Here is an 11860-nt window from a genome sequence, read left to right as displayed (position 1 = left end):
CTCATCCACAGTGGAGTGGATTCCGGATCAATGCTGTTGGCTGTGACTGAGGCCGCAGAGGGAGACCACAGACACTCTGCAGCTACAGCCGGAGATTGAGCAGCGGCTGTTTACCCCACAGCACTGATAGGTGCAGCTTGAGCAGCCATGGGTAAGCGCTCGTTCTCTGGACTGAGAGACGAGGCAGACAGGCTGACCAGGCTGACCCCGGCCTGTGCAGACAGTGCCGGCTGTTTGTCTCTGTGATATAATGGGCTGATGTACCTTTGCCTTAGAGTACATGCAGCAAAAAGTCAGCTGTCAAAGGTTTGATCAGTTCATTTCCAAACATGGTCTTCTTGGTAAGGCAACTTAATCAGAGCTATACTTTTCAACAACAAGTGCTTTAAATAAGACATAGGAGACACAAAAAGACACGTTTAAGTTGGATTTAAAAGGGTAAACTAAAAGATAAAAAGAAGACAAAAAAATTAAACAGGAGAATAAAAATCACAATGCAATGCAAGATATGAATAAACACCCCCAATCTTTATTTAATAAAAAGCAATGAGTTTATCTCAGAAATGTGGTGAATAAAAACTGAACACTGCTTCTTTGTGTTTAGTTTTGACTCTGGAGAAAGTAAGCAGACATATCCCAGATGACCCGAGAGGTCTGAATGATTTAAAACATAGCAGCAGACCACAGATGTCCTTTGGCCCTAAATCATTCAATGCTTTATAAACAGACAGTCGTATTTGGAAATCAATTCTTTAACAACCAGGAAGTCAGTGTTAAGACCTCAGACTTGGAGTGGCATGATCCACTCTCCTGGTCTTAGCAGCAACTTTCTGAATCAGCTGCAGCCGTCTGATTGATTATTAAGGAAACCTGTAAAGACACGGTTAGAGTAGTTAAGCCTACTGAAGATAAATGCATTGACAAGTTTTTCAAAATCCTACTGAGACATAAGTCCTTTAATCCTTGATATATTGTTAAGGTTCTGATAGGACAGACTTTGTAATCATCTTACTGTGTTGAAATTCAGGTCTGAGTCCATGACGGCACTGAGATGTCTGGCTTGGTTTGTGGTCTTTATTCATGTTACAGATACTAAGCACTGTTTTTTAATTGTTTTTATTTGGCCCCAAAAATAATCATTCCAGTTTTATCTCTGTTTATTTGAAAGATGTTTGGGTGCATCCCATCACTGATTTGTTCAATGCACTTACTCATCACTTGCAGGGGACCATAGTCATCTGATGGTATTGTGATATTAATCCATGTATCTGCTGCATAATTAGAGTGAGATATTTTATTGTTTTCTATAATCAGAGCTAGTGGGAGTACGTAGATGTTCAACAGAAGAGGCCCAAGAATGGAGCCTTGGGGAATGCCACAACTGTATTCTTGTATGCTCAGATGTCTAACTGTCATTTTGATAGGATTTAAACCAGTTTAGCACTGAACCAGAAAGTACCACACAATATTCCAGTTTGTCTAGTGATATGTGAGATCTAATAATACTAAGACTGAAACTTTTCCTCAGTCTATGTTTAAGAGGGTGTCATTCAAGACCCAAACGAGAGTCTGCTGTGGTGTGGTCGAATCTGGATGGGAAAACATTATAAAACTTGTTTAGGACTATTAAGGTGTTCAGTTGTTGAAAAACAACAGTTTCAATGATTTTACTTAAAAAGGAGGAAGTTTGATATGGGCCTACAGTTGTTCATTAGTGACACATCTGGATTGCTCTTTTTTAAGAATGGCTTAATAACTGCAGTTTCAGGTGATGTGGGAAATAGCAAGAGAATACAGAGGTGTTGACTATTTGCAGAAGATCTGATCAATCACTGAAACCTCAGAAATGTTAAGACCCCTGAAGATGATCCACAGTCATCCAGAATACAAGACATTTCTTTCGTGCTCCTGTCCTGGAGATTGTCAATACAATGTAAAAATCACCAACAATAACTTCACAGTCAAAGTCAAAGAAGATGTCAGACAACCTTTCAGCAAAGTTATCAATACATTTTGCACAGTATATAGGTGGCCTATTGCAGATGCTTAAAAGTGCAGTTCGACAAGAACAATTCAGCTGAAAGCAACATACTCAGAAGAGGAAAAGATTCTGCTTGTTTTGAATTATAAAACTCCCACTCTTTTCTCATGCACTCTAGCTTTGCTCTGAATTTGGGATGCCTTGACTCAATAAAACCTGCTGCACTGTTATCATGGTCTGACCTAGTTACAGTTCAAAACATAAAAACAAGACTGTGCAGATGATAAAATCATGAATTAGACACGATTTGCCTTCCAAAGATCTTATATTTAATTGAGCAAAACTTAGTAAGGTAAACTTTGCCATTTTAACGGTTTATGTAACAGGGCTGAAGATGAGGAATGGATATAAAATTTGATTAATTTGCAGAATCGGTTAAGTGTACCCTGTTTCCATATGATTGGATTATAGAATAGAGAAAAGAGGAATAGAGAAATCTTTCTGGGGAAATCATAATGATTTTATAATTGAATTTAGTTCAGTTCTAATCTGCATTATTGGTGTGACACAGCAGAGGTCATAAGACAAAGTCCTCCCAACAGCCCCCCAGACATTACATACAAAGTCTTTTTTTCCCCCTTTATTTGATCGATTACAACAGTTCAATTACTTTTATGTAAGTCTTATATAAATTAAGCAGCTCCTTCAAGAGAATTTCTCTGGAAATAATTATCTGCTTAGTAAGCTAAACTAAACTCCAATTACTGTCTGAGGACTTTTTCCTGTAATTAAAACTAGATTGAATAGAAACAAAGTTTATTGGTGGATAGCCCCTTGGTTATGAACCGTTTCATTTTCAAGGGGGTCCAACAAATTTGCTGTATTACTTAATACTAGTAATACTTTTATTAGATTTATTAGAGTACAGGCTTCAGTGTCCTTAATGACCAAGAAAAAAATTCAACTATAAATTATTTTTGTGTTCTACACTTTTTCCTCATGTAATTGAACTGAAATCAGTGTATCACGATCAAGGACACCGAGATGGATGTGGGTGTATTTCTGATAATTTGACAAATATGCAAACGTATTCAATTATTTCACTCATATTGTCCAGGTTGGGATGATGAAAGAACTAGATGGTGGACACAATGGCAGCAAATTAGAGTTTTCTTGTATATATTTAAAGGTCCCATATTGTGCTCATTTTCAGGTTCATACTTGTATTTGGGGATTTGACTAAAACATGTTTTCATGCTTTGATGTTCGAAAAATATATATTTTTTCTCATAGTGTCTGTCTAAATATACCTGTATTCACCCCCTGTCTGAAACATTCTGTTTTAGTTCCTGTCTCTTAAAGCTCCCCTCCCAAAAAAGCCCAGTCTGCTCTGACTGGTCAGTTTTTCCAGGTCTTCCACATCTGCCCTCTTGGTCATTGCAGGCACGGATGCTGCAGCAGCAGTTTCCACCTATATATAGAATAGTTATGACATCACAACTTCCTGGAACTCCTGACAGCTCGTTTTAAGGCCCAATTTCTGAATATGGACTGGATGCATTTCTTGATACTTTTCACGGTATTCACTGAGGACCTATAATGGCTTTATAATAAAAAACACACGGAAATCTGTATTCTTACAATATGGGGCCCTTAATTGCCCTTTCAGGTGTAAATGAAGCTGCTTTAGGGTTCTGCTATTGTGCATGTTGGCTCACTGTCACACTATCATGACTCACTGGGATGCTTGAATGGAACAGAGCAATCATTAATGTTACTGGAAACACCTATGCTTTTTTCCGACTATTACAAGTCGAAATGTCTGCGGTGAAAAAGGCAAATTAAGAAAGAACACGGACTATAACGGTGACAAGAAGTAAACACAAATAGATGTCCCTTTATTCGTCATCTGGAAACAAGGATTTTGACAATCCCTGGGTAATATGGTGCATCTCACAACTGCACATACTAACAATGTCAAATTTAAGTCCATAGTAGCTGCTACAGTAGAGTGGCATGTCAAAGCAAGAGGACATAATGTTCTCTAAGTTAATGATTGGCCAAAAGATGGGATGCAGTCTTTTATTCATGGTGAACAACATGTAAATTTAATAGTTTTGCACTTTTCTCCTGTATATATTTTTAGACACATAAGTAATTATCACAGCACATGGTCGTCTCAGGGCACAAATGAACCTTGACTTGTTGAAGAGGACAAACAGGATCTATTGTTATATTTAAAAGTCTGACCTCCCACATTGTTTACACGTGACTGACAGCACTGGTGCCAAAGTACATTGTCCAGGGCTACCACTGCCAAATGGGGAGCATCATGGGAAGGAAGCCGCCACCAGTGTTCCTCCTCGCTCCTCTTCACACTGTTGTTCCTCGGTGTTCAGCCTTAATTGGTTAGTTCCAGGAACACTCAAGGTTGCAGCTACACACACAAACCAACACACACTGAAGCAGCCATATTAATTAGCCCTGTGCAGTAGCTGTGTCCCTCCATCCTCTGCGGCCCTTTTCACTTTGTCAGGGGTTTCTCACAGACCACAGAATATATCAAATGCAGACTCAGTTGCTCTGTGCCTCCCTCTGCTGGATGCAGCTCACACTACAACAATTAAATCCTGAATTACTCAAAGTAAAGCTGTTACTCACCTGAACCTGAGAACATAAAACGGCTCCATATCAAGAGTTTTTCTCCTTGTTAGTCTTGTCATTTTGCATCAGTGTCAAAGCAGACGTCTCCCAGCAGTGACTGTGTTGTGTGATGTGGTTAAGTCACGGATTCCCACACAAATGCAGACAGTTTACTCACAGGATACATCTTTGATCTTTCATATCCTCTGTGACAGAGCTGTGTAATGCAGGGATGATTGTTGTAGCTGATAGCTGTGCTACAGCTCAGTGTGTCTGGGCACAGCCGTCAAGCCTAAAGCCTTGTGTCTCCTGTCTTAACAGTTTGACCAACGTTTGACTTGTATACAAAAATGCTCATGTGCGTGTATTATCTGATCAGTAGCTTGCTGAGTAACTGGGTGGATGGCAGTCAATAAACAAGTTAAGCTGTATATGTTTCCATTCATTAGAAAACAGTTTTGCTGCTGAACCATCCCAGCCTGTGTTTAATGCTCTGCATCAGTTTTACTGTGCAAAGGATTCGCTGCAGAAAAATGTAAACAGAAATGTGTGCTATCTGTCAGCAGGAGAGATATGATAAACAAACAGAACACACCCATTAGAAACTGTGAAGAACAACATCGTATAAAATCCTACTTAAGATGCTCCCGTGTTTGGTTTAGTACTGCAAACATTTGCTGTAGTGTCGTATTTTGTTTTAACATCTTATCTCTGGCTGTGTGTTAGATCAAACAGTTGAGAGACTGCAGGATGAGAGCATGTTTATAATAAGAACCTGATTATAATCTCTTTCTGCAAAAATGTGCCAGCAGCAAGCATTTAAAATGTAAACTGAGGACACCTTTGATTGAAAATTCCACATTAAAAACATTTTACAATAGCTATCAGCCTACTGTGACATATTCATCATACTACATGTATTGTTTTGTATATTTTTAATACATGTTACAGGTTTATAAAGTAAGATGGCATTTCCTGGAACTGCCTCTTTACTGAAAGGGAGACTATGTCTGCCAAAAGTCAGCCATTAGTAATTACGGACAGAGGTACAAAATTTTCCAAACTAGGCTCCTTATCCACACCCTCTCCAGCACCACCACCATGAACCCAGTGTTATACAGCCATCCAGCCATGTTCTGTTTTGCGTATATATTGAGCATAGTGTTAGTTCAGGCAGGACTCGATGTCAAGCTCAGCTCACATCCCAGCTACAACAGCTGATCTCAAACAGCCCAATCAACTGATGGAGCAGCTGATTGATGAAAGGGAGTCAGCTCATAGATCACATGACTCCTTTCTATGCAACCAATTGGCAAATCTCATTCAGAGCGCCCTATTTAAACTGCTCTGGCCTGCCTACTGTTGCTGCTTCCTCTGCAAGCCGTTTCACAACCGGCCTCCACCCCAGCTCCTCCTTTTCATGCTTTGACATTGACTTATCAATGTCATTTCTGTTTGTCATTGACGCTGGCTCTGTTCTGCTCCCGGGGGGTCTTTGATGCTGTTCTCCCTGCCTTAAGCCTACACACTACACAATTTTCACCGCGATTTTGACATCGCAGAGGATCTTGAGAACCACCTTGGGTCGGAGGTGAGATAGTCTGACACAACGAATCCTCATGTGTGAACAAGCCTACGAGCAAGTCGCCCCCTCGTCTGTGACTGGGACTGGACATCTGGCATGCTAGAAAACTGGAGAAGTGTGACACGACTGACAAAGAACATCAGCCACTGAGAGGCGGGATACATCCCACGTCAGCACGCAGGAGGATGGAAGAAATGTGAGGAGGACAAGCCGCAGGGTTGCCACTTGCCAGGTTCGCTTATTAGCCGTGACTTTGGGCTTGTTTCTAAAGTGGAGTTGCTTATTTGGGCTTGCTCTCTAAACGTCACCTTTCTCTATATATATATCTGTCTAATAAGTTATTTAAATGTATGATAATCGCTTCCATAGCCCTGGTTGCTTGTTTCTCTCCCAAGATCTGGCAACACTGACAAGCCGGCAAGCAACAACAACAATAGCAATGTCCACAGGATCACGGGGAGCGCGTTGTGTTTGGACCCAGGCCCTGGAGGCAGATCTGATTCAACACTGGGAAGAATATCCATGCCTTTACGATGTGTCGTCTCCAAGTTTGGTGACGTCACCGCATTATCTGGGGCTCTGTCGGTGAGGGCTCAGAGGTCATAATGCAGTTGGTGAGACTCCCGCTGACAAAAATACACGTCGCCAGGTATGAACACTCAAAAGATTATGGTCTCTGTGACGCAAAATCAGGGTGAAAATCGTGTAATGTGAACTAGGCTTTAGTTTGTCATGTTGGCACATGGAAGGGCAGGGAGGTTTGCTCTCTCTGCCTCAGGCTTTCCTTATTTGCACGTGAAAGGGCAGACAGGTGTGCTCTCGCTGCCTTATTCTTTCCATGTAGGCGCATGGAAGAGGCTCTCTGAGTAGGCCTGAGGAAAGGCAGAGAGGCCCCAGAACAGAGCCATACGGCCAAATACCGCAAATGGAAATAAAGTTTTCTTGGACTGAAGTGTTTCTGACTGAAATATATTTAATATGACTTTGAAGCACAAAAGGTCAAGTCAGTTATATCACATTTTCTTTCAAAAAGGGCTGTGACAGAAGTGATAAAAGCCCTATAATGAATGATGATAAAAGTAAAATCAAACACTGTTTGAAGAAGTTTCTGCAGTGCATTAAATCCTATCAGAATCATAAGTGAACAAATAAATTAATTCTTCATCTATCACCATTTCCAAATCCAGTGTTACAGACTCATCCATTCCGAGTACTGTTTTGCACACATACACTCAATATTATTTGGCATTTTGACTTAGCTAGTCAGGCTGCAGTTCATTTAACATCTTTACATGTTCTTTTCACATCTGATGCCTGCTGTTATTGTAAAAAGCTGTGCAATAATTGCTTGGTGTAATAATTAGTGTGATGAGGAGTATAAGATGACATGTTGAAATGTGTTGTATTGATGTAAGTCAGTAAGTAAGTTGTTGGTACTTGATCTAATTTAAAAGTCAACCACTGACCTGTGCAGGAGGGCCAACTGGGGGCTGGGGTCATCTGTATCCTTTGACCCCCCCCCCCCCCCCCCCCCCCCCCCCCCATGGCGAGGCTGACTATCTTTTGAGAGAAGACATAACACAGTGTTCTTTTTACTACAAATGAAGAGTCAAGTTCAAAGGAATAAAAAGCATATTTACTCTATTCAATACACAACTACAGCCTCAGTTTATCTGGTATGACCAGCTGTTCACAGTGTCCTGTACTTGTGCTACTGTTAGACTCTGTTTCAGTGTGACACACATAAGCATTTCAGTGATTTTATCACAAAATCAAAAGGTCATGTAAACACACTGTGTTAGGTTGTGTGAATTTTTAGCCACAGGGGCCATTGCTCAGTTAAAGTTACATAGTCTTGTTACAGGCCCATAAAAAATATTATTTACTCAGAATATCTACTATCCCACCCGATGACCCCAAAGACATGTTAGTTATCACTGCTCACGGGTCTGTATAGTTAAGCCTTGCCATAATAGCTTATCGTAGGGCTTAGGAGGATTATTCACTGAGTGCTGATCCCTTTTTTTTTTTTTTTTTTTATTAGAGCACAAACTTCTTGTGTTTATTTGAACTACATATATTAAAAATAGTTTTATTATATAAATAAAACATAAAAATACCAAGGAATATTGTACAGAAGACTTTCAGTGAAAGGAGCTCTTTCTCCTCTGTGGTTTGCTGTAGAGGACAGCATAATGCAGCCATAAATTTACCAGCCATAATGACCTCCTCAGACAGGAGGAGAAAGCTGAAAGGGAGAGAAGAGGCTCCAGGCCCAGAGAGGAACTCTGGGGATTTTGTAGCGTTGGGGAATAAGTCTGAGGCCTGGAGTCTTTTAAAAGTTTTGAGTGAAGTGAGAAGAACAGTTCTAGCAGCACAATTATCCAGACCAGGCTGCAGCTGAGCTGAGCCCAGTAAGAAGTCCTGAATCTGCGAGTCTGCTGAGGCCAGCGAGACACCAGCGTGGCCTCCAGTCCCAGCAGCCCCAGCAGGAGCAGAGAGGCCAGGTGGTGAGCATCAAGCAGCTGCTGACAGAGCGCACTCACAGCCTCCCTCCACCAAAAGGAACTCCCCTCCCTCATGTGGCCCATCTCAGTCTCAAAACCCACCTCCTCCTCCTCCTCTTCCTCCATCCACCAGGCCAGTGTTGCTCCCAGCTGAAGCATCCAGCGCAGCAGCAAGAGACTGTCTGCGAGAGCCAGCCGGCCCAGCAGCACAGTGGAGGGCTTAGTGGAGATGTGAGGGGAGCAGAGCAGTAACAGGGCCCGCAGGCTGAGCACACAGCCCACCAGCAGGGGGAGGCCTGCGGCGTGGGGGAACAGCAGCACCATCACCAGCTTCAAAAATAAGAACCTTCGCAGCCACTCTCTGGACGCTGGGACAACTCCTTCTTTGACTGAGCCAGGCCAGCACCAACAGCCCATCTCCCAGACTGACTTCAAAACTTGGTTTGATCTGCAGAGTTCAACACATGGACGTTAGCTCTGTACCTTGATTTGGACAATCTCTTTAGTATAAACATTCAGAATCTCTGCTCCACCCATTAAAAGGTGCAAACACACACACACACACACACATACACACACCCTGGATTATCTCCACCACATGACTCTCTTTACAGCTTTCTTCTTCATTATGAGTAAGCCAGTGTTGAGTAAGAAGGCAGAGGCCCGGGCAAGCAAACAAGCCATCAGTAAATTCCTCAGTTTTATAGGAAGCATTTAACATGACTGAGGTTGAACATCACCAAGCCTTACCTAAGCTAACTTTCACTGAAAATGCATCTCTGGGGCATAAATTTGATTTACTTTAAAATGAAGAACCCTCATAAATCTTAAGGAACATGAAGATATTCATTAAGGAACGTAATTATAGTTTAGTTTATGTATGACAACTATTAAAAAGAGTCAGAAAAGTGTGTTTTATATCAGCCAGCATAATAATATTTACATTTCACTGAATTTGATACATGTAACTCATCTTAATGTCTCTATTACCATATACCATATGGAACACAAACATGCGTCGCCTTAGCTCTCTCCTCCCCACTACCCCTCAGCTCCAATGATGACCTCTGTGTTATTCCTAATATCTAGAGGAGTTCTTCATATTCAAAACTTCATAGTTAAACATGGATTCTACTCATCTATCTGCCTTTAAACAAAGCTTAGAATCTTGTCTGTGCGGGACTCACCTGCGTTCTGGCAGGAAGTTGAACGTCATCGTCCTGCTTCACCTGGATGTGGGCTGGTAACTTTTTACCTCCATGCCAGTGCCTCCTCTCACAGAGGCTGAATGAGTGTAAGAGTATCTCTCTTCTCTTTATTAGCGCTGGTTACTTCAGCTCTACTGGTTCCCGCTCAGCAAATGTCATCATGTCTCGTATGGAGGAGAGCCAGACTGCATCTGACTCACGTTGGAGGATTTGTGCCCGAGGGTTTTCCGTGCATCATTGACATCAGTGTAAACCTGTATGTATGTATGTGTGTGTGTGTGTGTGTGTGTGTGTGTGTGTGTGCGTGTGTGTGTGTGTGTGTGTGTGTGTGTGTGTGTGTGTGTGTGTGTGTGTGTGTGTTTTTCAAGGAAATGCTGGAGAGGAGGCTTTCATACTGACTAATATCAAATGAATATAGATATAAAGCTTATTAAAGACGCAGAGGTGATGTAATTAATATTTCCATAGCTTTTCTTTATCATTGAATGATTTACACGGTTTTAGTGTGAGTGTGACAAGTGACATGTGTTTTCAGTATTTTGGGTGCTGTTTCCACAGCAACCAGGGTGCGATCTCCATGATATCTGGCCTTTGTTAACAAAGAATGTGACTCTCCTCTCAGTTGAGTAATCACTCGACTCACTCTGGTGTAATGATCTAAATGCATAATTCATTACTTCCATCTTTGCTCTGATGGTTGACTGGACACAGGTGGTTTTCGTTTGTCACACGTGACAGCTTTTAACAGGTCAGGTGTGAGTAAGTGTGTATCACACAACATGTGAGTATATGTGTGCAAACATCTGTCAGAAAGAAATCAACACGGCCTTCTCAAAATTGAGTGTCTGTGTCACCAGTGTCAAATACGACATTGGCGGGCCACAGCAGGCCCACCAAAGGCTCCAACCTGGCCCACTGGATGACTCTGCACACCTGATATTGATGCACCTGTGAAGGCTAAGAGATGTCAAGTTTCAGGAGCGAGTTAAACAGTGGCTGACTTCATGTAAAATGCTGCTTTACAGGAGTGGAAGTGTATGGAAAAATGTACATGTAATTACAGTGAGTAGTAGACTGCACTTATTTTACTGAAGACATCTCAGGCTGTTCATCATCTGTTTTGTAATTTCTATTAGTAGATTCTGTATATGAATGCAGACTCTGGAGAACAAGACTTTGGCAGAGAAAGAAGCAGTCTGGTTTCTGTTTCTGTTCTGTAGTCCAAGGGGTGTCTACCAGGCATGTCTGAACGGCAGATAAGCAGTCTGTTTGGAGAGGCGGAACACATTGGCTGAAATGCAATCTCAGAACCCTTCAGCTATTGTCTGACGATGATGTAGCTTTATATTAGCTTTTTAAAAAGTGTAGCTGCACTCATACTCAAATGTATTTTTATACAGTTTAGCTGAAAGGGCTGGCACATGCAAGAGTAAACCTTGGCCTGGATATCACTGGCTACACCAGAGAAAATAATGGTGGTCGCATAGCTATGTCACCACCATGACAAGACTGTAAAGCTGTGCTCGGTGTAATGACGTGCTGTTGTCTCCTTTAGCCACTTGTCAGCAACCACCTTTTTTTAAAAAAAACACATAAAAGCTATAAAATTTATGAGTAGGGTGTTTACTGATGTATTTTATGTTTTAGAGCAAAAAGTGATTGTCTCTTAAACTTAAATGTCTGAAGGTATCTGTTAACCACAGACCTTCAGACATCTAACCAAAAAACTATTCAGAAAACCCACTGATTTGAGACAAGGGAACCGGGAGCACTAAAATGCTAACTCATTTCCAGGTTTTAGGATTCATTCCTGCAGCACTCTCTTGCCCCCCGGAGGCTTATCACCAGACCGCCAGCCAGAGGCTTCCAGTATTGTCTGTTTTGTAAATGGATGAATGTTCTCAGAATGTACTTGTACTTCCTTATTATATAATGG

General features: G+C 41.6%; 1 protein-coding gene across 1 annotated transcript; it reads right to left on the bottom strand.

The window, feature by feature from the left end:
* Positions 1 to 7753: 7753 nt before the first annotated feature.
* Positions 7754 to 10061, bottom strand: LOC144463789 (uncharacterized). Its single transcript, XM_078169212.1, has 2 exons — positions 9904 to 10061; positions 7754 to 9164 (listed from the first exon to the last, which is right to left on the bottom strand). The coding sequence occupies exons 1-2, from the start codon at positions 9930 to 9932 to the stop codon at positions 8354 to 8356; spliced, it is 840 nt and encodes a 279-aa protein (XP_078025338.1). The 5' UTR covers positions 9933 to 10061; the 3' UTR covers positions 7754 to 8353.
* Positions 10062 to 11860: the final 1799 nt, after the last annotated feature.

This window comes from Epinephelus lanceolatus, chromosome 7 (genome assembly GCF_041903045.1).
Source record: "Epinephelus lanceolatus isolate andai-2023 chromosome 7, ASM4190304v1, whole genome shotgun sequence".
NCBI classification, from domain to species: domain Eukaryota; kingdom Metazoa; phylum Chordata; class Actinopteri; order Perciformes; family Serranidae; genus Epinephelus; species Epinephelus lanceolatus.
Note: the sequence above shows the minus strand (reverse complement) of the source record. Positions and strands in the feature narration are given on the sequence as shown.

Bases quoted from the DNA above. Each gene is read 5' to 3' on its own strand.
- LOC144463789 (XM_078169212.1), bottom strand. From the start codon at position 9,932: ATGACGTTCAACTTCCTGCCAGAACGCAG. The intron at 9,165-9,903 runs GTGAGTCCCGCA...TGAACTCTGCAG, and splicing joins AACTTCCTGCCAGAACGCAG to ATCAAACCAAGTTTTGAAGT.